The sequence below is a fragment of the Ictalurus furcatus genome, chromosome 5, assembly GCF_023375685.1.
Source record: "Ictalurus furcatus strain D&B chromosome 5, Billie_1.0, whole genome shotgun sequence".
NCBI classification, from domain to species: domain Eukaryota; kingdom Metazoa; phylum Chordata; class Actinopteri; order Siluriformes; family Ictaluridae; genus Ictalurus; species Ictalurus furcatus.
The window spans coordinates 22,082,467-22,110,306 of record NC_071259.1 but is presented as its reverse complement, the minus strand read 5'-3'; the positions used below and the strand labels follow the sequence as shown (position 1 = coordinate 22,110,306).

Genomic DNA, 27,840 nt, shown 5'->3' with positions numbered 1-27,840 from the left:
GATGGCTCCCGGTGAAAATGTGCTGGGACAGAGGTGGCCGGATATTTTTTTTGGGATGGGGTGTGTTTTGGGGCGGTCGATCAAGCTCGTGTTTCAGTGGCCATGGGGGGTCGGGGCTGGCCCAAATTTTTGGAGTATACTAAGATTCATAACTGCACCGGTGGACATAAAACCACGGAGCTCGCGCTGACGCGGTGGGTGCTGTCTGCGCGCAGGGGCCTGGCGTCGGATCCCCCAAAAACACACAACACTCATCAAAAAGCCAACACACTCCCTGCGATACACTGCAGCTGCAGCTTCGCCGATCTCGGCGAAATCTTTCATCCTGAGGAACTGCATGTCTAACTTTTAGACATGTTCAAAATTGTGGACTCACGGACTGTCCTGCTACTTGTAGCGACACAATGTATTTTGCTAGCCCTTGTCAGATGTCAACAGGAAGATGACCGTAAGTTGGACATTTTTTTTGTGTGTCTTTTCATTGAAATCCTATTTTTCCCCCTTGGTAGTAAATGCCTTATGTGTTACCGTGGCGATAGGAGGGGGCAAGTTTGTGCAGGTTCAAAGATATTTGACTCGCTCTTTTTCCTCACACGGCTTGCGGATTTGTGTACTTTTTAATTAGAACATAGTTAACAGCTCTGAGATGTTGTAGCAGCTTTTTATGTGGTTAAGAAAAAAAAAGTTACAATACGAATTCCATAGCCTTGGGATGCAAATTTTCGCCTGCCCGCCGTGCGCTTTGTAATTGAAAACCTAGAGTGGGATTCGGGCTCGCGGGTATCGCGAGATCTAGACAAAGCACAGCAGTCTTCACGTAAATTCCTAAATACCAAACAGCCCTCTATTGGACATATAGTGCACTATATAGGGGACTGAATCCAGTATTGCATACCCTATGTGGTGCACTAATACATAGTGCATGGAGTTATTTGAGAATCACACACAGCTCTATTTCTACCTTCAAGAAATTCTCACCTTACCTTGCCTGGAGCTGAAGATCCTAGTATGCAGCAAGTCAATGAAAGTTTTTCCAGACGAATACCACAGACTGCAGCCATAGCCAAAGAGTTATATAATAGTGTCACTTTAAACATTAAAAGGTTTGTTTTTGGCACACATGGTAATGTGTACTGATTTTATTGCACGGCCTGGAGAGAGTATTGGGCCATTTGTCAACATTATGTTATTGTTATTGTTCACTGCAGTTGTGGGATTTGTAGAATAGTGCTATCCCAGAGGGGAATAACTTTTTTTTTTTTTCTTAGAAGAAAGGTTCTAGTAACCTAAAAAAATCTGTATTTCGTTCCTCTAGGGGGATCCATTAGCATTAAAGTTCTGCTAAATGTTAAACAAAGGTTCCTATTAAAAACAAACAAACAAACAAACAAACCCCACAGAAAGCCATTAATTCAGAAAACTTTTAACAAAACATTTTTAACAGTGTAGGTGAAACAGTCATTTATTGAATTGTGTTGTTATAACTACAGAATTCCTTACACAGCAAATAACTAGGTAAGAGCAGAGAGTGTATGTTGTAGTCATGTTGTGCTCTTATACCGTAATAATTGGAGAATCCTATAATCTGATAATGATTAACACGAGTTACAATTAAGATACTGAACAGCACCACTTGTCACTGCTGTCTAAAGTAAAATACAGTATTTTCTCAGTTGGTGCTAACTCAGCATGCAAGGATGCACACTTGTGTGTGTGTATGAGCATGTGAAAGACAGATTAAGACCAACAGTGCATCCTAGGAAGGCTCAAATGTGCTCCATCAGCGAATGTTCAAAGGGGTTTGGTTTATTTGTTCAGTGTCAGGGCATAGTTCACAGGGTCTGAGATTGATGGGTTTGGCAAAAGGTGGCTGGTGGAATGTTGTCCAAAGGGACCAAAGCCACCAAGGACAGCATCAGACTGCCACCAGGGTAGGAATCAGACTAGGACCAGAGAAAGAATCAGATTGGGACCAGGGAAGGATTCAGACTGGCAGGTTCAAAGGGCCATGAAAACCAGCTGGAAGTGAGAATGAAAGGTCGACAGGTTGAAAGTTTATACTGTGTTGTGTACATCTTTTGTCCTTTACCTTACAGGAGTAAGGACTGAAGGGCAGAACTAATGAGGGTTTTCTTCTGCCTCATATTATGTACAGTTACTTACTATCCCCTTTGGCCAATCAGACAAGAATGTTAATTACAGGAGCAGGTTGGGGTGAACTTATTTAATCTATACAGAAATGTTTAGAGCAACTAAGGAATTATAGAATGAATGTTGATTTTGTGGTTTAAGCAACTACGCTTGAGTCATTCACTTATACTCCCATTCACCCTTGGAGTTTCAAACACAAATAGGTCAAGCACAAATGCCCATGTGTACTTATATGTGTGTGCATTTGTTGGAGGCCTGCCCTGTCCAACCCACATAGGTGTGTTTGCACTACGGTGGTGAGACCATTAGAGCCAGATGGAGGTTGTGAGTATGATGTGTTTGTTTAAGGCACCAGTCTGTCAATGCTGCCCTGTGTGTGTGTGAGAAAGGCCTATTCATGCCAGGTTTGGTGGATGCAGGATTTGGTTTCAGTCAAACTTGGTTCACAAAAGCCCATATTTACAGTACATACAGTGTACTGTATATTTATCTACATTTATTGAGGCATATAGATACATAGTTCATATACATTTTTAGTCTTACAGTAACTTTATATCATCAGCAATGTTCTCAGTCATGGGCTGCAATTTTCATGGATCTGAAGTACATTGACTGTTGAATGGCTGTGGTATGACTAACAAATTATAATGAACATTCATAGGCATTGTGATCAGATGATATTTATTTGCATTGGACATACGAAAGAAAGTATTGATACTACAGCTTATAGTTTGTATGAGGGCATGTGTATGTGTTCACCTGTGTCTTACCCCCACACATCTCCTCTGTGTTGCCCCCCTGGTGGTGGCTGCAGAGGAGGAGTTAGGCGGCTGCATCCAAGATGGCCAGCATTTCGAGGACCGTGCAGTGTGGAAACCTGAAGCGTGTCGGGTCTGTGTGTGTGACTCGGGGTCAGTGCTGTGTGATGAGGTCATCTGCGAGGAGCTGAGGGATTGCAACAATCCCATCATTCCACCCGGAGAGTGCTGCCCCATCTGCCCTGCTGACCAAGACCAGACTAGCGGTCTGCTTTCTCACACACCTCTCTCTGCTCACTACAACTGTTTCACACACCCCCTGCTGTTTGTTTTGGGTTCTCATATTGTCACATGTAACCAGGCTCCACCCAGCCTCTTAAATGGGAGGGGTTAAGGTTAGATGACAATTGAGTTTGGAATTCAAAACTAACAGTCCATGGGCAAAAAAGCGCTTCTGAGTTTTATGTTTTATACATAAAAGCATCAAATACAGAGTGAAAATGAAAGTTTTTCAGCTTTATTCTCTTAGTTAACTGCACACTTATTTATAGTGTTTTTAGTGATTTATTTTACTGTCCTGATCATCTCAAAGTGAAGCTGGTTTGAAGCTGGATTGGGTTTATTCTGAAATCAAAACTACAAATTATGTTTTTTGGCCTGCTAATCCAGTACATATATAAATGTAGGATTACAATTTTAGGCACAACAAACAGCCAGACCACATCTATTAGTTACAGTATTTTTATATTTCCTAGTATACTACTTTGTTTAAAGTATTTTTATTACATTTTGACCTCAAAACCCCATTAGGCACAAATGCTGCCTCTAGCACATTGTGCCAGAAGTTGTTTGAAGCAAATTTTCTAAGGTATATTTAAAGCACAAATTTACAAATACTTTACAGGCTTTTCATGCACAACTTCACTTATTGAGGAAAACCTGACCGTTACTTGTGCTTTGAAATCTCATTTTGTACTTTACAAATATAGACAAAAACATTCAGAAATTGGATTCTCTGGTCATGGACTATGCTGAGAAAATAGCAGAAAAAACTTTCATTTGAACAGTAAATATATAATGTTTGCTTAGGCCTTATTCTGATATTGAACTTGGTCACTGGCTCCTCAGGCCGTTTAAAGGAAAGGGTTTGGAAAACCCCTTCATCAAACAGCTGAACTCAGAGGCCAGTGTTATTGTATCAGATCTATTAGACTATCAGCCAAACAAGAAATCACTTTAGCTGACTCACCAAATTCAATACTTAAGGATTCTTATTATTAACTACTACCACACAATTAAAACAGTGATTCATTCAAATCGCTACTAACTACCTAAACGAGAAACATCTTTGAACATTTTTTTCAAAAGCCTTCAAATTCTGAAGCTTGACAATATTGGCATAAAACTGGGAAGTGTTTTATAGCAGCAAGCTTTTCATGCACAACTTCACTTATTGAGGCAAACCTGACTGTTAATTGTGCTTTTGAATTTCTTAACATTAATTAAAGTGGTGCATGAAAAGGCTTAAGAATTTTCATATGATAATTGATGAAACATCCATTCATACTAAGATCAACACATTTTGTGTGAAACACAATGCATTTTGATTAACCATTCCAGCAAAGACTCATTCTTTATTGATGTACTATTACTGCCAAAGAATGAGTGGTTCAAGACATGTTTAATTGCTATACATGTATGTTAACTGAACCACTGCTGCTGTTTCCTCCCTTCCTTTAAAACACTAACTCAGCAGAATGGGTTCCGAGCATGATGTGGAGGTGGTGCACTAATTAGCAGTGTTGTCCACTTTTAATCCCATGTTTAGTTTCATCCAGGAACCACTGTTGATTGGTTCTGTCAGTGAGAGGAGGTTATTAAGAGCTGGGGTTTTCTAATTACCACCATTTTTGAGAGGTGTTCTTTTGAGCTCTCCACTGTTCTAGTCATTTCAGCTTATTATATTGTCACATAATTTTTGTGACCCTTTGTTGAACCAAGAGGTGTTATTTTTCAACCTTTGTCATCCAGAAAAAGTGCTAATATTTATGTTGTTTACATTTACATTTGCGGCATTTTGGCAGACGCCCTTATCCAGAGCAACTTATATTTATCACGTTTATACAACTGAGCTGAGGGCTATTAATGTCCATAAAAATTGTGTTAATTTTTTTTAATGTTATCTTGTCCCCCCCAATCGCTCATTCTGTCACTGCACTACAGAGACCTTTGGTGCAAAGGTGAGTACAATGTTTATTTTTTCTGATAATAAAATCACAGGATAGTGTATTAGAAATAAAAAACAATAAGACAATCATTTAATATTCATTTAATATAGAATATACATGAATAAATTCATTACACACTTTAATATGAACTTCACACTACACATTGCCCTGCTTTATGCTATACAACACTAATTTAAAACATAAAAAATTTTTTAAATCCAAAATCTAATGCAAACCTCTCTGTAATTCATTAAAGGGACAAAAAGGAGAACCTGGCGATATTGCAAATGTAAGTTCATTTATTAAATCTGGCATTCTTGTAAAATGTTGTGTGTCTTTATTTTGAGGTTCACATGATTGTTATGAATACCGATGAAGGGAGAAAATTCCTTGGACTGACATGAAAATTGTATTTGGAACGGTGTTTATACTTGTGATTTTCCCATGCAGAATTGTAATATATTGTCGGTATATTGCTAAATATATAGAATAAACTTGAAATTCTTTTTCTACAGAATAATCTAGACATTCTATATAGATTACATTTTCCATTGAGCATTATGCCAATTGAAAGAATAATTATGTCATTTGCATTTAATTGCATCAAGATAGTCTTTAATGAATATTATTTTTTGTGTTTCTGTAGGTTCTAGGACCAAGAGGACCGGCTGGCCCCATGGTGAGATATTTCAAAGGATGTTAATTCACCTCACCTCATGTGATCAATGCTACCAGTGTTAACGGTGTTAATGTGCTGTCAAAATATCTCCACCAGGGGGCTCTGTAAGATACAAAGTGTTTGCCTAGAATAACATAGTTGTGTCTTTTACTGTGACTCTTAGTATAGACGTTTAATTTCTTTCACATCTTTTATTTAGTTTTATTTAAAGATTTTGCTTTAAGTGAAGTTTAATTTTTTTTTAACCTTATCCTCTCTGCTATTAAAGGGACCACCTGGAGAGCAGGGACCACGTGGAGACAGAGGCCCTAAGGGTGAGAAGGTAAGTCAGTTGACATTTTTGACATTTTTTCTCCCAGACTTGAGAGGCAAAGTAATGAATAAGGCATAACACTCAGCAGGGTCTTGTCATGTGAAAGGGATTGTGCTAATGTCTTCTCTTTGCTTTCTTTCTTTTCTCATCAGGGAAGTCCAGGCCCCAGAGGAAGAGATGGCGAGCCCGGCACACCAGGCAACCCTGGACCTCCCGGACCACCAGGCCCAAACCCACCTGGACTTGGAGGAGTGAGTTTTTTCTGTCCTGTCCTCTCTGCTCCTCTCCTCTCCTCTCTGTTAATGTATTAAAATAGATTGTTATTCTTGTATTTAGTCTTAAGTTTGTGTTTTTGTGTTCTTCTGTGTGTGTGTGTGTGTGTGTGTGTGTGTGTGTGCATGCAGAACTTTGCGGCTCAGATGGCTGGAGGTTTTGATGAGAAAGCAGGTGGAGCTAACTTGGGTGTGATGCAAGGCCCAATGGTGAGAGACAAGACTTAACATAAACATAAACACTGTTTAATATGATCAATCTAATATGATCAGCTACCACTGTATAATGAGATGTTAGCAATAAGACAAGCCATGTGAACGTAGTAGGTTAAAGCTATTTCCAAGAGAAACACACTTTTAATTCATTGACTCACCGCATTGCACATACATACCACACTGTACAATTCAAAACTTATTAATATTTGAAACAGATTGGTGTGATCAAACCATATGCAATATACAGGACTAGGTCAGTCCGGTCCAGCTGCACCCTTTACTGATGCTTTTTCACAATTCACCTGCCACTCAGCTCTCTTGTTCATGAACCCAAACCCAACAAATTATTATTGTAATAGTACTGACTGCAAATTCCAAATGATCTTTTAAATGATATTTTCTTTCTTAATCACTTAACATTCTATTCATTATATTTTTGAAATTATGCACTGATTGAACTTTATATATTTTTGTAGGGCCCCATGGGTCCCCGTGGTCCTCCTGGCCCCTCTGGAGCACCTGTAAGTATATAGATGCACCAACCCACCATAATTTACACATTTAGTTATAACATGGATGGAAATAATGTCCACTTTATTATCACATGTCTAAAAGCATCTCTGGGTTACAGTGTTTGAACAATTAAACACCAACAGATATTGTGTACTAATAATGGCACAGATCTTAAACAGTGCAAACACTGGGGATAATAGACACAGATATTAAACCTTAAACAGTGAAAGATTACATCAAACATTAAAGTTCACTTGCAAAGAGAATAAGTGGATTGAGAAGCCTGATGGCTTGGGGGAAAATTGTCCTTTAAGCAACTGAGATACATCTGAGTCATTGATGAAATACTTACATGAGATATATTTATGACTCATCATGTGCAACTCCTACATCCGCCAACATATAATGACACACTCTCATCTGTTCAAATATAGGGCGTACAAGGGTTCCCAGGCAGCCCGGGAGAAGCTGGTGAACCCGGACCTTCTGTGAGTATCACGAATGGCCTTCTTCCATCTGACAATACCAGCTTGCACACATTAAACTGAGAAATATAAAGTGCACACACACACACTCACACTCACACACACACACACACACACACACACACACACACACACACATCCAACAATGTATTTTCCCTCCTGTCCTTTTTTTAAAAAAAACGCAAGTTCACATTATTGTTTATTCCATCAGGGCCCTATGGGACCTCGCGGCCCACCTGGACCACCTGGAAAATCTGGAAGTGATGTGAGTAAGCTATTTGTAATCTCATGGATGTAATTTAAGCAGCTGATGCTTATTCCTGGTGCTAAGGTGAGTGTCTAACTGTTATGCTTGCACCTGTTCTTCTCTAGGGTGAGAATGGTAAACCTGGCAAGCCTGGTGACCGTGGACCCACTGGACCGCAGGTAAAAAAAAAATCTACAGCATTTGACCCATATATCGTATTGTTTGTATGTATTTTTTTTGAGTCTCTATTCTGTGAAGTAAGATTTGTAATGGACGTTTTTTTTGTTTTGTTAAACAGGGAGCTCGTGGATTCCCTGGAACCCCTGGACTTCCTGGCATCAAAGGACACAGAGTATGTTGTAAAAGGAAATTTATCTGATTTGCTATACTTTTATGGTTTTGCAGTGTGAGTGTCTTGATTGTAGCTCAACTTTTGTGCCTATGTGTATATGGAAGAGTATATTAAACTGATATCTGTTTGTATTTGTAGGGACACCCAGGTCTTGATGGCACCAAGGGAGAGACTGGAGCTGCTGGAGCTAAGGTACAAAATCACAATGTCCTCCAGATCACTCTGGAGGACAAAAAACATCCTGCTAGGACAAAGCAAATTTCTTTATCATATACGTTACATGTGTGTATTGACAGATGGTCTGTAAGTCAGGGTTTGTCATACTTTTTGTAGTCAGGGATCCCATTAATTGTAAAATTAATGGGACAGAGTACAGAGTACAGAGTACTCAGTACAGAGTTATTCCATACAAATAATTAAAATGTGTTCAATAATATTTTATGTATTTATTAGAGCCATGACACTTTCCATTCTGGACATGTCCACAGACAGAACACATTAGGCCCAAGTTGACATCATTTTGTTTTTGTGTTATTGAGATTTTTGAGTTATTTGAGTTATTGAGTTTTGGATTAAACCCACTTAATCAAAGGGATCAATCGAACAGGCTAATAACTATAGGAACTCAATAATAAACATAATAAAATTGATAAAGGTGGCTTGTGATTTCCACAGCTGTAATAAAATAATAATAAAATAAAATAATCACAAATCCCTTGGTATCCCCAGGCCTCATACTGAGAGCCACTGCTGTAGATGACCTCAAAAGAAATACAGTTATACACTACACACATTCTCTAATGTAGGTTCTGCACATATTTCCAAATATTTAACAACCTTTTCCTAACCTTAAATCAAACCTAGCCAACAGTGCAGACTATATATATATGCACATGTTTACACCCTATTTCTTCTATTAATGCAACATTTTCTACATATCAGTATATGTATACAGAGCAAAAATATTCTCATTTTATTTAGCTAGATATATGAAACAAACAAGTCTTAAATATTTATCTCTCTACACTCCATTCCCATAGGGAGAGTCAGGCTCACCTGGTGAGAATGGCGCCCCTGGACCAATGGTGAGTTGGTTATGTTGTATTATGTTCTAAACCTGTCCTAGTGACCTAATATATAATGCTAAACACATATTATATATATAATTCTATACAGCTAATGTTTCCCTCTTGCCCTTGTTTTTTTCTCTTAGGGCCCTCGTGGTCTTCCTGGTGAGAGAGGACGCCCTGGACCTTCTGGAGCCGCTGTGAGTGATTGATTACAATAGTTTTATGGTGTTCCATAATATGTAAATAACATAAATGACTGCTAGAAAAACACATTGTAACAGGTGTATTATAACAACCGTTGGAGTAGATGAATGACCAAATCTTGAGTGTTGTTCATTAAATGGGATTTTGGTCTAAACCTTGTTAATGCTTGACTTACTCTCATCTTGTGTCTCTGCAGGGTGCCCGTGGTAATGATGGTCTTCCTGGGCCTGCTGGTCCTCCTGTAAGTACTGCCTCTCTCACTGGCAAACCTTTACATAATTTGAACTGAGCAATAAGTTTTGTTTATTCACATAATATTAACTCTGAGTACTTTGATGACTTTGCTATACAGGGTCCTGTTGGTCCTGCTGGTGCCCCAGGTTTCCCAGGAGCCCCTGGTTCCAAGGTAGGTCACACCTGTCAGTCACCTGACTGAAATTAGCTCAGCTCTTAAAAAATATTTATGTTTAATAGGTTGGCAGTTCTTACAGGATGTAGTTTAGAAATCGGTTAACACTACTTTCTGTCTGCTTATCTTCACTTTAAAGGGTGAGGCCGGACCCACTGGTGCTCGTGGAGCTGAGGGAGCCCAAGGATCCCGGGGAGAGGCTGGCACTCCAGGTTCTCCTGGACCTGCTGGAGCCTCTGTATGTAAAATGTCTTAATATTTGATTCCAGTACTCAGGCAACATCTAAAACGTATTTTCTTCTATTTGCCCAAACTTCACTGAGGCAACTGTACATTTATTGATATACATTGTGTTCTGACACAACAGTCCGTTTGATTTAGGAAATTAAATGGATCTGCACATATTTTACAAAGATAACAGTTGTACACAAGCCCCTCATGCTTTTGCAAATTTTGACAATGCAGGGATGAGCCACAAGCACATGGATTCTGTACTAAAAACAGCCTAATATGCTGTTATTCAAACTTTTTCAACTGATCCCATAACACAAGCTACAAAGCTACATCCTAACTAGATCTGTATACTTTAAAATCACTCACTCAAGCGTATTGCTGTATGTTCACTGCTAGAGACAAATTTATGTAGCACAACAGAGAATCTTTGTAAGCATGTACTGAGTGATAAGGGCTATAAATGTATAACACTTTTTCTAAATCTCAATAGTTTAATTATACGAAATAAACACTACTCTGTGTTTTTTCTTTAGCATGAATACTAAGCATCATTTTATGGTTTTTAGGGTAACCCTGGTACTGATGGTATTCCTGGAGCCAAAGGATCTGCTGTGAGTGTTTTTTTGCCACATCTTCACTATTTTGTATTATGTAATTTCACTAAAATAAATCCAATTGAAGTAAATCCTCTTACTGTGCACTTAAGTGAAGTAGACACCATCAGGATACACTATAATGATTTGGACTTGGTAAACACTGTGGGAAGTGGTAGCTCAGTGTTTAGTATGTTGGACTTTTGATCAGAAGGTCGTGAGTTCAAATCCAAGCACTGCCCAGCTGCCACTGCTGGGCCTTTGAGCAAGGCTCTTAACCCTCAATTGCTCAGTTGTATAAAGAAAATTAAATAATTGTAAGTCGCTCTGGATAAGGGTGTTTGCCAAATGTCATAAATATAATGATGATGTGTGCTACAAGTATATAGTTAGAATGAGTAAACACTGTAAGACTTCATTGGATTTTAGATTTTCATGAATTTCACATTAGCTAACCTTATTATAATTGATTACAACATGGTGACTTCAGATTAGACATAACAGAATGTTGTTGACTGTACAAGAAAAGACTCCACTCTTAATTGGTGTGTTCCTCTGCAGGGTGCCCCTGGTATTGCTGGTGCCCCAGGTTTCCCAGGACCTCGTGGCCCACCTGGACCTCAGGGAGCTACCGGACCTCTTGGACCCAAGGGTCAAAGTGTAAGTATTCCTCATGTTAATCTGGATGTCTTTTGGTCCTTTTATTTTAATCAGTTTTGTGTATTAATGGATAAATGCATATTGTGTATTTTACAGGGAGACCCTGGTATCCCAGGATTTAAGGGAGAATCTGGACCAAAAGGAGAGAGGGTAAGCCATATGCTATGATGATCAGAATTACCATACTTTTAATCTCTACTGTCATCATCATTGTCACAATAGCGTTGTTGTTTTAGTGTAATAAGTAAATATTAGTTTTGTAAATGTTTTGGAGTCTGTTAATGTCCTTTGAATACTTTTTTTTATGATCAGGGCAGTTTGATTATATTTGACTTAACAATCTTGGTGTCTCTCCACAGGGTGTTGCAGGGCCTCAGGGAGCCCCAGGCCCAATTGGTGAGGAAGGTAAAAGAGGACCTAGAGGAGAGCCCGGTTCTGCTGGCCCTCTTGGACCTCCAGGAGAGAGAGTGAGTCTGATAATCTTTCTTAATATAACATTGCTACTAGTGCATGTAGCCAGGGCCTTAGAAAAAGTTTAAATCTATAAAAATCCACATAAGTAATAATGTAAAATGCCTCTATTTCTCCTTACTAGGGAGCTCCAGGTAACCGTGGATTCCCTGGTCAAGATGGTCTTTCTGGTGCTAAGGTGGGTGAAAATAACGCACACATTTTTTACACCAGCATCCACAAGCATTGGTATCACTGCTGGTAGCTTTATACAAGTTATTCTCAGATGCTTGGATGCTAATCTGTTCTCTTGGGTTTTAATAGGGTGCTCCTGGTGATCGTGGTGTTCCTGGACTGTCTGGACCAAAAGGTGCTGGTGGAGATCCAGGTCGTCCTGGCGAGCCTGGTCTTCCTGGAGCAAGAGTATGTAGCACAGTCCAAATCTATTTAGTGAATGTTTCTTAACAAAACAGACTGTTCTGGTGTTTTCATTTTGACTTTATCCTTGTTTAGTCATTTGCCTTTGATATACATATTAAATGACTGTATTCTTGGTCTTTCCCCCCTTTCCTGCATGTCATAGGGTCTCACTGGTCGTCCTGGAGATGCTGGACCCCAAGGAAAAGTTGGCCCAAGTGTAAGTATCCCACCATCTCAGTGCACCAGCATTTTTCCTCATTCATCCATTACACGTATTATACTGATTTGTACAAACAGTACTCTGATGCAAAACAAATCCTTTTAGGCGGGGACTTTTTCCATGCATAAATAACAAATACTAGGATCATAATTTCTTTAAAGCTGCTTTTTGGCAATGTTGTTGAAACCACACAAATAAATTGACTTGAATGTTATCATATAGACTGAGGGTTGCAATATTGCTTATGATAAGTTGATATTGTTTGGATGCGGAAAGGAATCAATGGTATGTGGGATCTTTTTCCCCCTCATATAGGGTGCTCCTGGTGAGGATGGTCGTCCTGGTCCCCCTGGGCCTCAGGGAGCTCGTGGACAGCCTGGTGTGATGGGATTCCCAGGACCCAAGGGAGGCAATGTAAGAGAACCGCAAACCCTCAAAACAGTAATATTTGTGATTAGATCCTCTTTTTGGAGATCAAATGTGTGTCTTGTCTCATTTAGGGTGAGCCTGGCAAACCTGGAGAGAAAGGACTTGTTGGCAGCTCTGGTCCCAGAGTAAGTCATCCTTATTTCAACACGGTGACTTGTTGTGTTCAGTTAAAGAATATCCCATAATAAATGGACACTGTCTCTGTCTGTTTTCAGGGTTTGCCTGGTAAAGATGGTGAGACTGGAGCCGCTGGCCCTCCTGGCCCTGCTGTGAGTTCTGTTTTATATTAAGAATTATGATTGATCATTTATTTTTCAATTAAACCTGTGTGTATACAAATAAATATCCACTTGTGTGTATACAGAAAATATCCACTTGACCTTATTTCTCATTTTTCAAATATGTTTTCTAAATTCAGGTGATGCAGATAAAATGAGGAGATATTAACTGAGCTAATTTCCTTGAGAAACTGAGCCTTGAAAAGGCCCTTTAATAAAGTAGTAAAGAGTTCACTATGAATGGGACAAATATTATTGTAATGCTGAATTTTTAAAAAATAGTCTGGAAATGACAGGGCATTAGTACTACTAATAAAATATACTATATTATAACCATGATATATTGTAATTTCAGGGACCTGCTGGAGAGAGAGGTGAACAAGGACAGCCTGGTCCTCCTGGCTTCCAGGTACAATAGGATCATTTTATGGAGAAACTCATAATCACATGTATTGATCATAATGAGCTAAATTAAACAGCTGTTGCAGTGAACTATACTTAATTATATGTGAAAAAATGACTGCTTTTAGTTCCTGTCTTGCAATTGTTCTAATCTAACTTCTTTTTTTGTTTTTTGTAGGGTCTACCTGGACCTTCTGGACCCCCAGGAGAGGGCGGCAAACCAGGTGACCAGGTGAGAATGACTCCAGACTCTGATTATCCTCCTTCAATTGCTCTATCTTGATAATAGCAATACTAATTTTGAGTATTATGACCCCAACCTTTCTTTCTCTTTTTGTCTTTCTACAGGGTGTTCCTGGAGAGGGTGGTGCCCCTGGTGTGGTTGGACCAAGAGTGAGTTCCTCTCTTCTACCACCAATATTTAAAGTCTTGTGGCAGCACATATACAATAATTGGATCAGTACAGTGAATTCTATATTTGCACCAGTTTTAACTTTTGGGAAGATAACTCCTTCTGTCCATGTCTTTGTCAGGGTGAGCGTGGTTTCCCTGGTGAGAGAGGAGGTGCTGGACCCCAGGGTCTTCAGGGACCTAGAGGACTTCCTGGAACACCTGGAACTGATGGACCCAAGGTGAGACATTTTAATTTATCTGCAACTCAGCATCTTGCCTCTGATTTAAACTTTATTGTCTCCTACAATAATTCCTCTGAAGACTGCTGTATCTATTCATAGTATTTATCCTCAGGATCTGTGACTCAATACATAAACATGTAACACACAAAACATACCAGTATAAAATGTACAATTATACTATTATACTATTACTATTATTATACTATATACATTTAGTTTGCTTCAGTTTAACTCTGGATAGAAGCTGCTGTAAAATGAGTTAATTCAACACTAAAGCATTTCTATATATATATATCATATCATATGCATTCCTACATTGATTTATAAATTATATGTATAAATATGGCTCTTCAGTTGTTCTTTGGGTTATTAACAGTTCTTATTAGTTCTAAAGGAATTATATTTGGTACTTTTTATGAAAGGGAAATCCTCTCTTGTAGGCTTTATCTAGGGGTTCCCCCACATGGACAAACCAGTGTACAATTTAGGGTTTCAGATGGATTTTTTTTTTGTCACATTCCAAGACAAAACTGTTGATATGAAGCCATATAAAAATTTCACCTTACATGGTTATTCCATTAGTCCATTAGTTCCTGTTCAGTAGTTTTTCTTATGCTGTAATACTGTATCGTAGGGTGCGATAGGCCCGGCTGGTGCTGTTGGTGCCCTAGGTCCACCTGGTCTGCAGGGTATGCCTGGTGAAAGAGGTATTGCTGGTATCGCTGGTCCTAAGGGTGACAGAGTAAGTACATCTATACCTAATCGTAGAACTCTGAATGTCATCTAGTTCACTATAAACCATAGTTCATTGGAGTAATTTTATTTTCCGACTTGAACAATCTCGCCTTTTTCAGGGTGACTCTGGAGAGAAAGGACCTGAGGGAGCTCCTGGCAAAGATGGTACAAGAGTGAGTGCTAAACTATGTCACATATTGATGCCGTTTAATTTAGCATCAAGTTCATTTTCAAATTATATTCTGAAATATGTTATTCTTACATCTGTCTATAGGGTTTGACTGGCCCTATTGGTCCACCTGGTCCTTCTGGTCCCAATGGAGCGAAGGTGAGAGTCTTTCTCAGCCACTGATGCTTTCTGTATGTTTTTTTCCTTGTTAATAATTTGATATATTATTATGTAATATCTATAATCTGTCTTTCTTTGAAAGGGTGAAACTGGTGCTATTGGCCCAACTGGAGCTGCTGGAGCTCGTGGTGCTCCTGTAAGTTGATTCTGTGTTATTTTGTCTGAGATCTGTGTGTCTAAGCATGGGTTTCTGTTGTCTCCTTACACTCAATTTTATTTCTTCTCTTCATAAACTTTTTTATTTTCTCTCAAGGGTGACCGTGGTGAGGTTGGACCTCCTGGCCCTGCTGGTTTTGCTGGACCCCCTGTGAGTAGGGCTACAATTATCATTCATATATATTTATATAACACAATACTACATTCATTAATTAAACAAATTAATGTCAGCCGCATGAATAAATATGGGTGCTGAATCATTGCAACTTCATTCAAATAGGATTTCTTCCAATAAGCAGTAATAATTTATTTATTATATATCACAACTCATTAGATCAGTCTTACATAACTGAACACAGCTCAGCATTACATAACTAAATGGAAATGAAGAGAAGTGTAAATGAATATCACTGACTGAAGTTGATTGAGGCAGATAATTAAAAAAAAAAAAGATTTCTACCAATAAGCAATGATAACTAATCCATAATCTTCACAGCTCAAACATCGCAGTATAGAGTAGTGAGTTGTGGAGAGGTTGCCAACAGATTGGGAACTATACATAAATGAAAATGGGTATGTGAGTGAGGGTCCATGTTCTGAGTGCCACTGTGAAGCGCACTAGTTTAAATAGACCCAAGTCTGAATTGCTGTGAGGTTTAACCACAAAGGGAACACCAGGCCCAAAAAACATTGCAAAGATTTTTATTTACAAAAATAGTTTGAATATGTGTCTTTTTACGACACCACCTTAAGTAATAGTGATAAAGTATTGGCAGTTTGAGCATGACCAACAACCCTAGTTACTGGTACAGTTATCATAATAGCCATTACCAATATAAGCAGGCACTGCATTATGACCATCCAACCTGTTTTCTCCTTCAGTCACTTTAGTAACCAAATTATGAGTCTAAATACAGCTTTAGTTCGAGCCTTCAATAAAGTTTGAAATTAGAGGTGACATTATCTTAATAACTGAACATGCATATGATTTAACACAGTTAACACCATGACCATAATTAAGAATCAGCACATTTAAATATCCTGTTCCTTATCAGGGTTCTGATGGCCAGCCCGGAATTAAAGGAGAGCAGGGAGAGTCAGGCCAGAAAGGAGATGCTGGATCTCCTGGACCTCAAGGACCCTCTGGAGCACCCGGTCCAGTTGTAAGTAATGTTTAAAAAAAACATGCACTTAGATATTTTTAATGCTATACCTAGGTCCATTCGTGTAATGCTATACCTAGCTCCATTCATGTTTTCAACAGAATGTGGTTCACTTAGGTTGGTAACACCACAGTATATTAATGCACATTTGCTTGGTTTCAGGGCCCAACTGGTGTCTCTGGACCTAAAGGAGCCCGTGGAGCACAGGGAGCCCCAGTAAGTCATTGTTTTAATTATTCCAATGAATGCATTAATCAGATCATGTGCCTCTGTTTATTTAGCTGTTTTCTGGTTTTGGCAATGATCATATTCTATAGAAGAATGAATCTGAAGTGGTAATTAATTAATTGTGTATGATGTAGACTTAGAGTTAACGTGGTGTTCCTTATTCCAGGGTGTTACTGGTTTCCCAGGTGCTGCTGGAAGAGTTGGACCACCCGGTCCTAATGTAAGATATTGATTAATATAAATTCTTGCATTATCAATAATGACTTAAATGGATATTAATAATGTTTAAAGGTTTGTGATAGTACTCATGATATGAAAGATTCCTTACATATGGTTTAATTATTATTATTTGGCATAAAACTTACTTTAAATTGTATCTTGTTGCAAAGAACCATTTCAAGTGGAAAAAAGTTCAATTCCATTTGTAGCAGTTGTTTATTTTTTGTTTATCTTTTGGATTATAAACCAACACTCCTTAAACATTTTTGTAATTTTATTTATTTTCTGTTCAGTTTTCAAGTTAGTTGCATTATAAGCAGCTTTGAAACAAACAAAACATTTGATCAATCATACATATTTTTCAAACCCTATATCATTCAGAAATCTGGTCATTCAGCACCAGTTCATATGCATCACTAAGAGTTATAACCCATATTGATGGCTCTCAATAGTAGTAATGATTAGTGCTTGTTGAGCTACATTTTGAGGTAAAAAATAACCCTCTCAGTGTTATAAAAATGATATAAAACATCACATGTCTATTTGAAATTAGGGCATTTTTATTGACTGTTAAACTTGGGTATCAAGATGGACCAAAATAGGCATACACCTCTGAGGGTTAATAAAATGATAAATGGGCATGGTATTTGATAAACCAATCATACTAGGCTAATAGTACCTGATACTAGAAGACATTTTAATCTCTTCTTATTATAATTTACCTTAATATAATTTTAATACCTTCTTGTCATTGACTTTCACTCTCTTAGGGAAACCCTGGCCCTGCTGGTCCTGTTGGTCCTGCTGGTAAAGATGGTCCTAAAGGAGTGCGTGGTGATGCTGGTCCCCCAGGAAGACCAGGAGATGCTGGACTGCGTGGACCTCCTGGACTCCCTGGAGAGAAGGGAGAGGCTGGAGAGGACGGCCCCCCTGTAAGGCTCCAACTTCCATCATTCCAGTTTTCCACTAAGAGTCATGCAACACTACATATTACACATCAAAATGCCTCATTAATTACTCCCTTGTCTTTTTCTTTTTCTCTTGATCCATAATTAGGGTCCTGATGGTCCTACTGGTCCTTCAGGTTTAGCTGGTCAGCGTGGTATTGTTGGTCTGCCTGGTCAGCGTGGTGAAAGAGGTTTCCCTGGCCTTCCAGGACCTTCTGTGAGTATAAAAATCACTATACCACTTTGTTTTTATCAGAACACACAGAGAAAGAGCCATACAAAGAGCTAGAGCTTTTCATCGAAATAGAAATTTCAACAGAATGTCAAAAACACTACCATTTTAATTGGTTTGGCCTGACCAGATTTTATGTTGGTCATTATTCATCCACAAGCTGATATTGATTATTAGCATATATAAAATCTTGAATCTATATAAAATACTGTTTATTATAAATAATTACAGTTGCTTTTATTTTTTAAATGGCAGTTTACATTCTTATATATCTACATAGATAAATAAATTGGATGAAATCCTGATGAATTGGTATATTACATGTTTAAAGACTACATGCTTTACTTTTTATCTACTTCAGGGTGAGCCTGGCAAACAGGGTGCTCATGGTATTGCTGGTGAACGTGGCCCCCCTGGCCCTGTAGGACCCCCTGGAATAAGTGGACCTTCTGGAGAACCTGGGCGTGAGGTAAAGATATGACCAAAATACACAACACTGAACTTGATTTAAAAAACAAACAAACAACTCCCCAGAATAATGTGCCTCACATCTCTAATACCAAATGTATTAATGTAAATCTCCATTAGTGTAAATAGATGGACTAGAATAGCCAATATTAGAATTACAGATAAGAGTTTATCTTAAACCAATCATTTGGTCAAAAAATTACATTTAAATAAAATTTCCTTGACCCCAAATGTAGGTGATCGTATGGTCACTGTCCTAACTTGGTTCTTTGGTTTTCTACTGGATCTATGAGGCCAGTATGTAGCCAACAAATCAAGAAACCTTTCAGTTTGGCATCATGAATACCTAAATTACCACATATTTTTTTCCAAAAGAATGTCTAAATGACACAATTTGTACATAAAACATTGAAATAGCAGAATCTATATACATTTAAAATAAATCGATAATCAAATTGAAACTATTTATCATCTAAATCACTTTGTATATTTGGATAATTCTATAATTCCTCCTTCAAACATTAGGCCACACAATTTACTTGAGTCTGCTCAGTTATATTCAATCGCTACTTAATTGTTATTCCAGCCAAGATGGCTGCTGCTATTACTGATTTTAGCTATCATACATAATTTTGTCACAACTCCGTGTGAGTTTACTAATGACATTAATCAAACGAAGGTACTATTTTTTAACAAGTCTTCATTGAAATTATGGACCTAGAAGCAACATGCACAGAGAGAAGTGTACAGAGGCCAATGTTAAATATAAATATAGAATTTCAGAATGATGAGTGAAAGACTACTTGAATACTTTTATGAAAATAAAAATGCAGAACCCAAGTACATACTTAAGAAACCACAATGAATGCTTAGGGAAAAGTTATTAAGGGCACAATTGAGTGCAAGGCAAAGTTCCCTTTCCTGATCCTGAAGTACCCCTTTCCTGCACATTTTACTGATCCCCAACTCACCCCAAAGTATGCTTGATCATGCAATAACCTTTCTTGTAGGGCACTTTATATAGCCTACATTTTGGCCAATTTAGATCACCTGTATAGAATTAAGTTTCTGGCTTAGTGACTTTTATATCTTATCAGTATCCAGATATAAAATAAATGACTTGTAAACCTAAGAAATGACCTTAAAAAATTTTTATTAAACAATTTGATTCCTAATAGTTTGTTAGGCTACACAATGCATAATGTAATATGATATGCCAGCTAGCAGCTCTTTGTTAGACAGGACAGTGGCAGAACTTTGGAACTGTTATGTGACGTGACCAATAGAATAAACTAAGCTTCAGCAGTAGCCTGACATGGAGCTGGTTTGTCCAAAAGCATATGTTGCCAAGTAACCGAGCTGGGCTTAAGATTAGCTTTTGTTATGGAACCAAATTTTGATGAAAATTAGCCAGGCTTGTTAAATAGCTCACAGTTAGAATACACTCCTTATTTTAGGCAAATGTGTGATGACTTAGACATACAGTTTGCACAATGTTAGCCTAGCTGCTAGTAGCTGAGGTGATAACTTTACTCATTCAGCATAACGGAAGGATCATGTTAATTTTTGGCTCTAAGTAAAATGGCATGAACTGAATTGTGTAGAAAAACATTATAGAATAAAGATCTTCAAAAGATGGTAATACTGCACACCAATGCTGGGCCATATCTTGCACTTTTGAATCATAGCCAACAGATTGAGACAAATCTGCTTATCCAGACCTGGAACTTGATGCTGTTTATCCCACACCTGGATAAGACAATACTGAATGTATATTTGTATATGTTTGTGTTTAGGGTAATCCCGGATCTGATGGTCCTCCTGGCAGAGATGGTGCCCCTGGTGTGAAGGTAAAGATCAACCATACATTGACCTACCTATTTTACAAATTGCAGGTTTTCTTGAGTCAGAGAAATATATAACAACTTTATAGTGTAACTATAAACTTACACAAACAGCAAGCTAAAAACATGTTTGTGTCTCCTGCAGGGTGAACGTGGTAACACTGGTCCTATTGGTGCTCCTGGTGCTCCTGGTGCCCCTGGTTCTCCTGGTCCTGTTGGACCTGTAGGCAAACAGGGAGACAGAGGAGAGAATGTGAGTACTGCAGCCACAGGAATAAGAGATCCCATATTTATCAGGTGGTCATGATACCAGAGCTTAAAATGAACTTTGAACTCACCAGCCAGTCAACATTTTCCCTAGCCAAAACATTTCCCGGAAACTGTGTATAGCTTACATTTATAAAATTATTATTGAGCTGACATAATTATAAACTTTTTGCTCTGATCTTTTCACGTCAACTAAATTTTAAAGACCTATATGACACCATTATATTCCAAACACAGAGTGACAAACTGAATGGCCCTTCAGGGCTCTAGATTTAAACCTTCTTTTAAAAGTGTGGTTGTGATATTATTACTGTATATGGGAATTAAGATGGACTTCAAAATAGCGAAAAATCTACTCAAAAACCTTTGAGTTCTTTGACAGAACCATTTTACAGAGCTTTTACTTGGCATAAAATGGTATGTAATATAATGCCACTCTAGCATATATACACTACATGGCACTGCACAAATGTTACTGCCCATGACATTGTTTTCATAATATGTTAAGGGCTTTGGCCATCATTGATATGTTGCTAATGTTCTTCAACCAACAAACCGCACATTTTCCAGTGTTTTAATATTTGCATCCAGAAACCAAAAACTCCTTTGTAAAAGAGAGCAACATTTGGTTTGTTTTATTAAATGCTTGACAAACATTTTATGTCATGGCTTGTACTCATAATAGTAGTGCTAATCTATTTCCTTTTCCTTTCTATAGGGACCACAAGGACCTTCTGGACCTCCTGGGCCTGCTGGAGCAAGAGGCATGGCTGTAAGTATTTAATTCAAGAATCAAAATAGATTATCTATGAACCATGATTGTGAATAACATCTGTTATATCTAAGGAAATTCTATGTGTTATCTTATATTGAGCATCTTCATAATCTTTCTGCTCCAGGGGCCCCAAGGTCCTCGTGGAGACAAGGGAGAGTCTGGTGAGGCTGGAGAAAGAGGACAGAAGGGACACAGAGGATTCACTGGTCTGCAAGGTCTTCCTGGACCTCCTGTGAGTTCACCCATTAAAATATTTTGTCTATAGTGGTTTCCTATAAACACTGATAAAACAAAGTTTTAACATGGTGTCTTAACTAATGTTTGCATTTGGGTTTGTAATACAGGGTGCTCCTGGCGACCAGGGTGCTGCTGGACCTGCCGGACCTAGTGGAGCTAAGGTGAGAATCTCAGATTAGTATAATCAAATGTCAGAATGCTTCTGAACCTATAAATATTGAATTATTGTCGTGAGACCTGGAAAGTTGAATATTTAAGCTGTTAATTCCTTCCTTGTAGGGACCCCCTGGACCTGTTGGTCCATCTGGAAAGGATGGTGCAAATGGTATCCCTGGACCCATTGGACCCCCTGGACCTCGTGGACGCTCTGGAGAATCTGGCCCAGCTGTGAGTTCAACTTAATAATTCTTAGCAGTTTGTCTTAAAAAGTGGTGTCCAGAGAGGATCTACTGGATCTACTTTACTATGTCCAGACCAGGGTTTAAATTTATCAAAATGTGTGTAGAACAAGTTATAATTCTGTGCGTAAGAACAAGAAAATTGCCATTTATAAAATATGTAGATGTTGATGCTACACATGCTACACATTTTAAATTACTCTGCTCATGCACAGCCACACTTATTTATATAAAGAAATGTCCCCAATCACCATATATGTTGACCAAATTTGATAAGCAAAATCTTTTGTCCTAAGTACATTTTGAAAAGCTGCAATGGCATGAAAAGAATTATTTTAGTATTTTTCGCTGCTGTATTTGCAGCATGAACAATATGAAGGCATGTAAGATTTGTCATTATTTGGCTAATTTTTAGTTAGGAAATGCCAGACCGGTCTCCAGTTTCTCGTTGAAATGGGGTAATTACCTGTGGGTAAAAACCCTAGAGCAGATAGGACTTGAGTGTGCATGGGGATGCTATTGCTGCATTTTGTTGGCATGTTCAAAAGTGGGGCAAGTTGCTGACTGAGATCAATTAAAATTTCACTGGCAAACCAAGTTGCCCTATGAGTTCCTCATCACTCTTAGTAAGTAGGTTCTTCCCTGCACAAAGCTGCATGTGCCAAATCAAGCAAGGCGACACCTGTCATTGTCTGCATCATCACAGCCATTCTTTAGATGTGTCTTTTATATTAATTTTCTTTACATTTCATCTGTCTGCATCTTGTTGGGTGCACCATAGTCAGAGTCAGTTATTATTGATAATAAGTGGGATGGGACCTCCTCATTATCAGTTTACCTGCAATTATACTTTTCATTTTTCTTTCTTTCTTTTATATTTATTTATTTGTTTATGCATACATATGGTCATAAGTAGCTCTAAATTATACACACATCCTGGCATATAAGAATAATTTGATAAATCACATTCTATGCATAGAAATATACATACACACACAAAAAAATTACAATATAAAATGCCAAAACATCTTTGATTTCAGAAAGCTGATAGTGTTGACCTGCTGATTAAAAAAAAGGACATTTTTCATAGTGTTCTTCTTCTTTTGTGGCATCTGTCTTTAGGGTCCTCCTGGTAACACTGGACCCCCTGGTCCTCCTGGTCCTCCAGGCCCTGGCATTGATATGGCTGCCTTTGCTGGGCTGGGTCAGCCAGAGAAGGGTCCCGATCCCATGCGTTACATGCGTGCTGACGAGGCCTCCAACAATCTGAGACAGCATGATGTGGAGGTTGATGCCACCCTGAAATCCATTAACAGCCAGATTGAGGATATCCGCAGCCCTGATGGATCTCGCAAGAACCCTGCTCGCTCCTGCCGCGACCTGAAACTCTGCCACCCCGATTGGAAGAGCGGTAAGAATAAAATAAGAATAGAAGAAAAAGGATAAGAGAGTATGATGGATAACATACAGATTACAACTCAAATGTATAGTGATGTTAATATAATGATAATATTAAGCATACACTTTGAGATACACCAAAACGCCATAGCCCAGACCACACATGTGAGGACATAACTGATTGCTGCACTGGCAAATTTATCATGATTATTTTGACTTTTATCCACAGGTGACTACTGGGTGGATCCTAACCTTGGCTGCACTGCTGATGCCATCAAGGTCTTCTGCAACATGGAGACTGGAGAAACATGTGTGAAGCCAACTACAAGCAGCATCCCACGCAAGAACTGGTGGAGTGCCAAGAGCAAGGGTCAGAAGCACGTATGGTTCGGCGAGAACATGGGCGGTGGCTTCCATGTGAGTAGCACATTTGAGTCCACTAAAATATTAATACAGATTTTTGTTCAGAAAGTTATATGCCATAGCGAAACAGACATAATCCTAGTCAATTCACTTTGTAATCCGATACCGGCTATCAAAATGGCTGAGTTATGAGGCTAGAACCTTGCTTCTGGTTGGGATACATGAGAAACAGAAACATATTTCAGTTCAGAAAAACTTTATATAATAGAAAGTTTCTAAATTTCACCAAGTGAAGGGTTTTCTCAGGTTTTCTCACACATTTTTGTTTACATACAGAATATATGACACATTGACCATCAAGCTTTTCAGCTAACAATTGAGGTGGCACTTTTTTTAGACTTTTTTTTTCTTTCTATTTAAGACTCATCTTCATCCTATGTGGGCATGAATGACAAATGTGGAGTTTATTGCCCCAGTATCATGATGCTAAAATATCTTCCAGTTTAGAAAGCATTGACAAGGGCAGGAAATATTGGGGAGAAAAAAAGAAAGGGTGGCATTAGTCACATATGTTTATTCTTGTCTAATTAGTATTCTTTCTAGAAGTCAAAATAACGACTGACTTTCATTCTCTCGGTCTCTGGTACAGTTCAGCTATGGTGAGAAGATCCCGACTCCAAATGTGGCCAGCATTCAGATGAACTTCCTAAGACTGCTATCTAGCGAGGCCTCTCAGAGTATCACCTACCACTGCAAGAACAGTGTGGCCTACATGGATGAGGCCACCGGCAACCTGAAGAAGGCTCTTCTGCTGCAGGGCTCCAACGATGTAGAAATCAGAGCAGAGGGTAACAGCCGATTCACATACGGTGTGCTGGAGGATGGCTGCAAGGTGAGATTCACATCCTCATACACAAGCAGGGAATGTCTCACAAACTGATTTCAGTTTCATATATCACTGATTATGCCTTACAATAATTTGGTAGCAGTGACTAAATTGACTTGAACTGATTACTCTGTTTCACAGAAACACACCGGCCAATGGGGTAAGACTGTGATTGAGTACAAAACTCAGAAGACATCTAGACTGCCCATCGTGGACATTGCTCCTTTGGACATCGGTGGAGCTAATCAGGAGTTTGGAGTGGACATTGGACCAGTCTGTTTCTTGTAAAACAAAACAAAAAAAAAACACAAAAAAACAAATGTGGGACACAATATAAGACATGGAAAGATATAAATGATAAGCAATAGCTCCATGAAGAAGCAATACACTCTCCAAATAAAGAAATATGGAAGTAAAGGAAAAGGAAACCAAATTGAAAATTGATGAATGCTTTTGTCTCTAACACACAAAAGTTGTGCATTTAGTGCCCTGGAGACCAGCACTAAGCAGCACTGCCCCATGAGTCTCTCCCTCTGAAATCCAGCCATGTTTCCCCTCAATGTGTCCTTACTGATGGGAGCTGAGACGAGGAAGTAACGAGTGAGCAAGACTAAATGAGTAAGAGATGGAAAGTACAGAAACATGGCTAGATGTCATCACATTCGGCAGGTGGGAGTGGTGCTTTAGAGCTGGGTGCATTTTGGCTGTATACAATAGAAGCCCCTCCCACTAAGACCATCTTGAACCACACCCAGTCCCACTCAGCCCCTCTCTCTGCTTCCTGACTGTGACTCAGTAAAAACATCACATTCTGCTAGGTATTGTGAAATGTTCAAACTGGGGAGGGTGGGAGTTAATATTTACTGTGTATAATAAAGTAAAATCCTGGTTCAGTTGTTGTGAAAGTCTGTTTTGCAACAGCTAGTTCTATATATTTTCACAATTATATGTGTTTGCGTGAGAGAGAGTGTGTACCTGTGCACACCAAAACATTTTTTTTGGGGGAGTGCAGTTTTTAGTTTTCCTTTCTTTTTTTTTATAGTGTACTTCAGTATTTTCCCCTTGACTGCCCATTTAGGAAGTCTTGTCCCTTTACCAAAAAAGCAAAGTAAAATAAATTTGGACGATATTTCTGGTTTTGTTCATTTGTATTATCTTTTTTTAAAAGCTACCTCACAATAAAAAACCTAAGTAATAATCTTGATGTGAAGTCATCGTAAGTAGCTCTGGGGAATCTAAGACAAGGGTTCATGCTTGATCCAATCCGTCTTCAGAAGGTGCTATTAGTTTAAATCTGTCCGTAATTATTCCCTAAATTGCCACGTCCTCTCTCTACTAGCCTCACCCAACACATACAGCCTGCTCTGACATTGCAGAATGACCAGAATATTGAACAGGAAGGAGGGGCTCCTTTGAGAGTAACAGAGTGTCCCGAGCAGGATGTATGTATTTGTGTGAGGGTGTGTATATTTTTGTTATAATTAATATTATTATGATCACTCTTGTTTGTTTTCTTTTTTTTTTCATCCTGGTTTTGTTACGATTTTAATTAATGTAAATTGGAAATAAAGGAAAAAACAAGGAACGGTGAAATCAGATTTTAATTGACTTTTTGTTCAATTAAGAATTTAACACTGAGCAAACGTTTTATAAATTGTCATGGGGTATGCTTTTTAAAAAATGCTTACGCGTGTGTGTGTGTGTGTGTGTGTGTGTGTGTGTGTGTGTGTGTGTGTTGTAGGGCTAAAATATTAAGGGTTAATTACTTAGCCCACTGCTCTCCTATAACCAAGGATTCTAAGGTAACCAAAGGCACATCTAAGGTTGAATACGTGTTTTAATTTATGATTTAAATATCTGACTCCATGTAATTGATTATCTGATTCCAAAAGATAATCTTCTAGTTAATGCTAGAAGTATAATATCTCAGTGTTCTGATTACGTTTAGTCTAAAACAGTTTCATGCTAAGTATTCATTATAAAGAGACGTTCCTACGTCAGAGGCTTTTATATAGCCTATAATAAACACTTACTTTTGTTAGCTCAGAGGTTTATATCGACATGCAAGTCTAGGCCTTTCCTATGTACTTGTCAGAGGTCGAGTTTACAGTGTCTAAGATCAGGCAACTTTTGCTTAATAACCATATAAATAGAGTCATGCACTTTTTCATACGGAAGAACCACTGAATATTTAAAGATAGTAATAACAAATGAATTTATTACACAAAATCATAAAAGAAAACATACATAGAATAATGTAACAAATGTAACTTACAGAAATGTTGATCTGCGTCATGGACATAGGATGCATGATGATAGTAGCATGAATGGCACAAAAGGCAGCCTGTGATGTTATAAGCCACCTTGGGTTCTCCCAAGTATATCCTCTTATACCCTTGAGCCACTTTATAATGTATAGTGACCAAGATACCAAATGGGAATGATTGTTTTATGGCAAGATGGAACCCCCAGCTGATTAGCTCACGCTAAGGAACTGTATGTTAACTAAGTTCCTGAGAATGGGTCGGTGGGATCAAAAGGAAAGATGTCCCCCATGCAAACCAGGGGTGCCAGCATATATATATATATATATATATGATCATATATATATATATATATATATATATATATATATATATATATATATATATATATATATATATTATATATAAACATTTTTTAAAAAATACAAAAATAGCCAAAGGGTTTCCTTTTGGTCACTGAGGTTAAGGTTAGGGTTGGATTTAGGCATAGACAAATGTGTTTATAACAGTTAATGTGTGTGTGTGTGTGTGTGTGTGTGTGTGTTTTAAGATGCAAAAGCTTTCCCATGTTAAAACTACATATTATAATTGGCTATAACAGGCTAATCGGTCATTTTTCCTCACAAACATTTCCAAGTCTGAGATACACCACACTGACCACAGAAGGCAGATGACTAATCCAAACAGAATCTA

General features: G+C 38.3%; 1 protein-coding gene across 2 annotated transcripts; it reads left to right on the top strand.

Moving 5' to 3' along the window:
- On the top strand, positions 1-26,675 carry col2a1a (collagen, type II, alpha 1a). 2 transcript variants are annotated; one of them, XM_053625254.1, is made up of 54 exons: positions 1-448; positions 2,966-3,175; positions 5,133-5,149; positions 5,394-5,426; positions 5,784-5,816; positions 6,085-6,138; positions 6,282-6,380; positions 6,534-6,611; positions 7,094-7,138; positions 7,565-7,618; positions 7,827-7,880; positions 7,988-8,041; positions 8,161-8,214; positions 8,353-8,406; positions 9,255-9,299; positions 9,428-9,481; positions 9,685-9,729; positions 9,841-9,894; positions 10,037-10,135; positions 10,698-10,742; positions 11,286-11,384; positions 11,481-11,534; positions 11,744-11,851; positions 11,980-12,033; positions 12,159-12,257; positions 12,418-12,471; positions 12,790-12,888; positions 12,975-13,028; positions 13,119-13,172; positions 13,537-13,590; positions 13,762-13,815; positions 13,932-13,976; positions 14,117-14,215; positions 14,853-14,960; positions 15,073-15,126; positions 15,228-15,281; positions 15,385-15,438; positions 15,556-15,609; positions 16,514-16,621; positions 16,784-16,837; positions 17,016-17,069; positions 17,839-18,000; positions 18,125-18,232; positions 18,609-18,716; positions 20,512-20,565; positions 20,705-20,812; positions 21,545-21,598; positions 21,726-21,833; positions 21,946-21,999; positions 22,118-22,225; positions 23,359-23,647; positions 23,864-24,051; positions 24,647-24,889; positions 25,025-26,674. In XM_053625254.1, exons 1-54 carry the CDS (start codon positions 355-357, stop codon positions 25,169-25,171), a joined length of 4,473 nt encoding a protein of 1,490 aa, XP_053481229.1. In that variant the 5' UTR covers positions 1-354; the 3' UTR covers positions 25,172-26,674. The 2 variants fall into 2 exon arrangements, with proteins under 2 accessions (XP_053481229.1, XP_053481230.1); XM_053625255.1 differs by lacking the exon at positions 2,966-3,175 and having other exon boundaries at positions 25,025-26,675.
- The last annotated feature ends 1,165 nt before the right edge of the window (positions 26,676-27,840 follow it).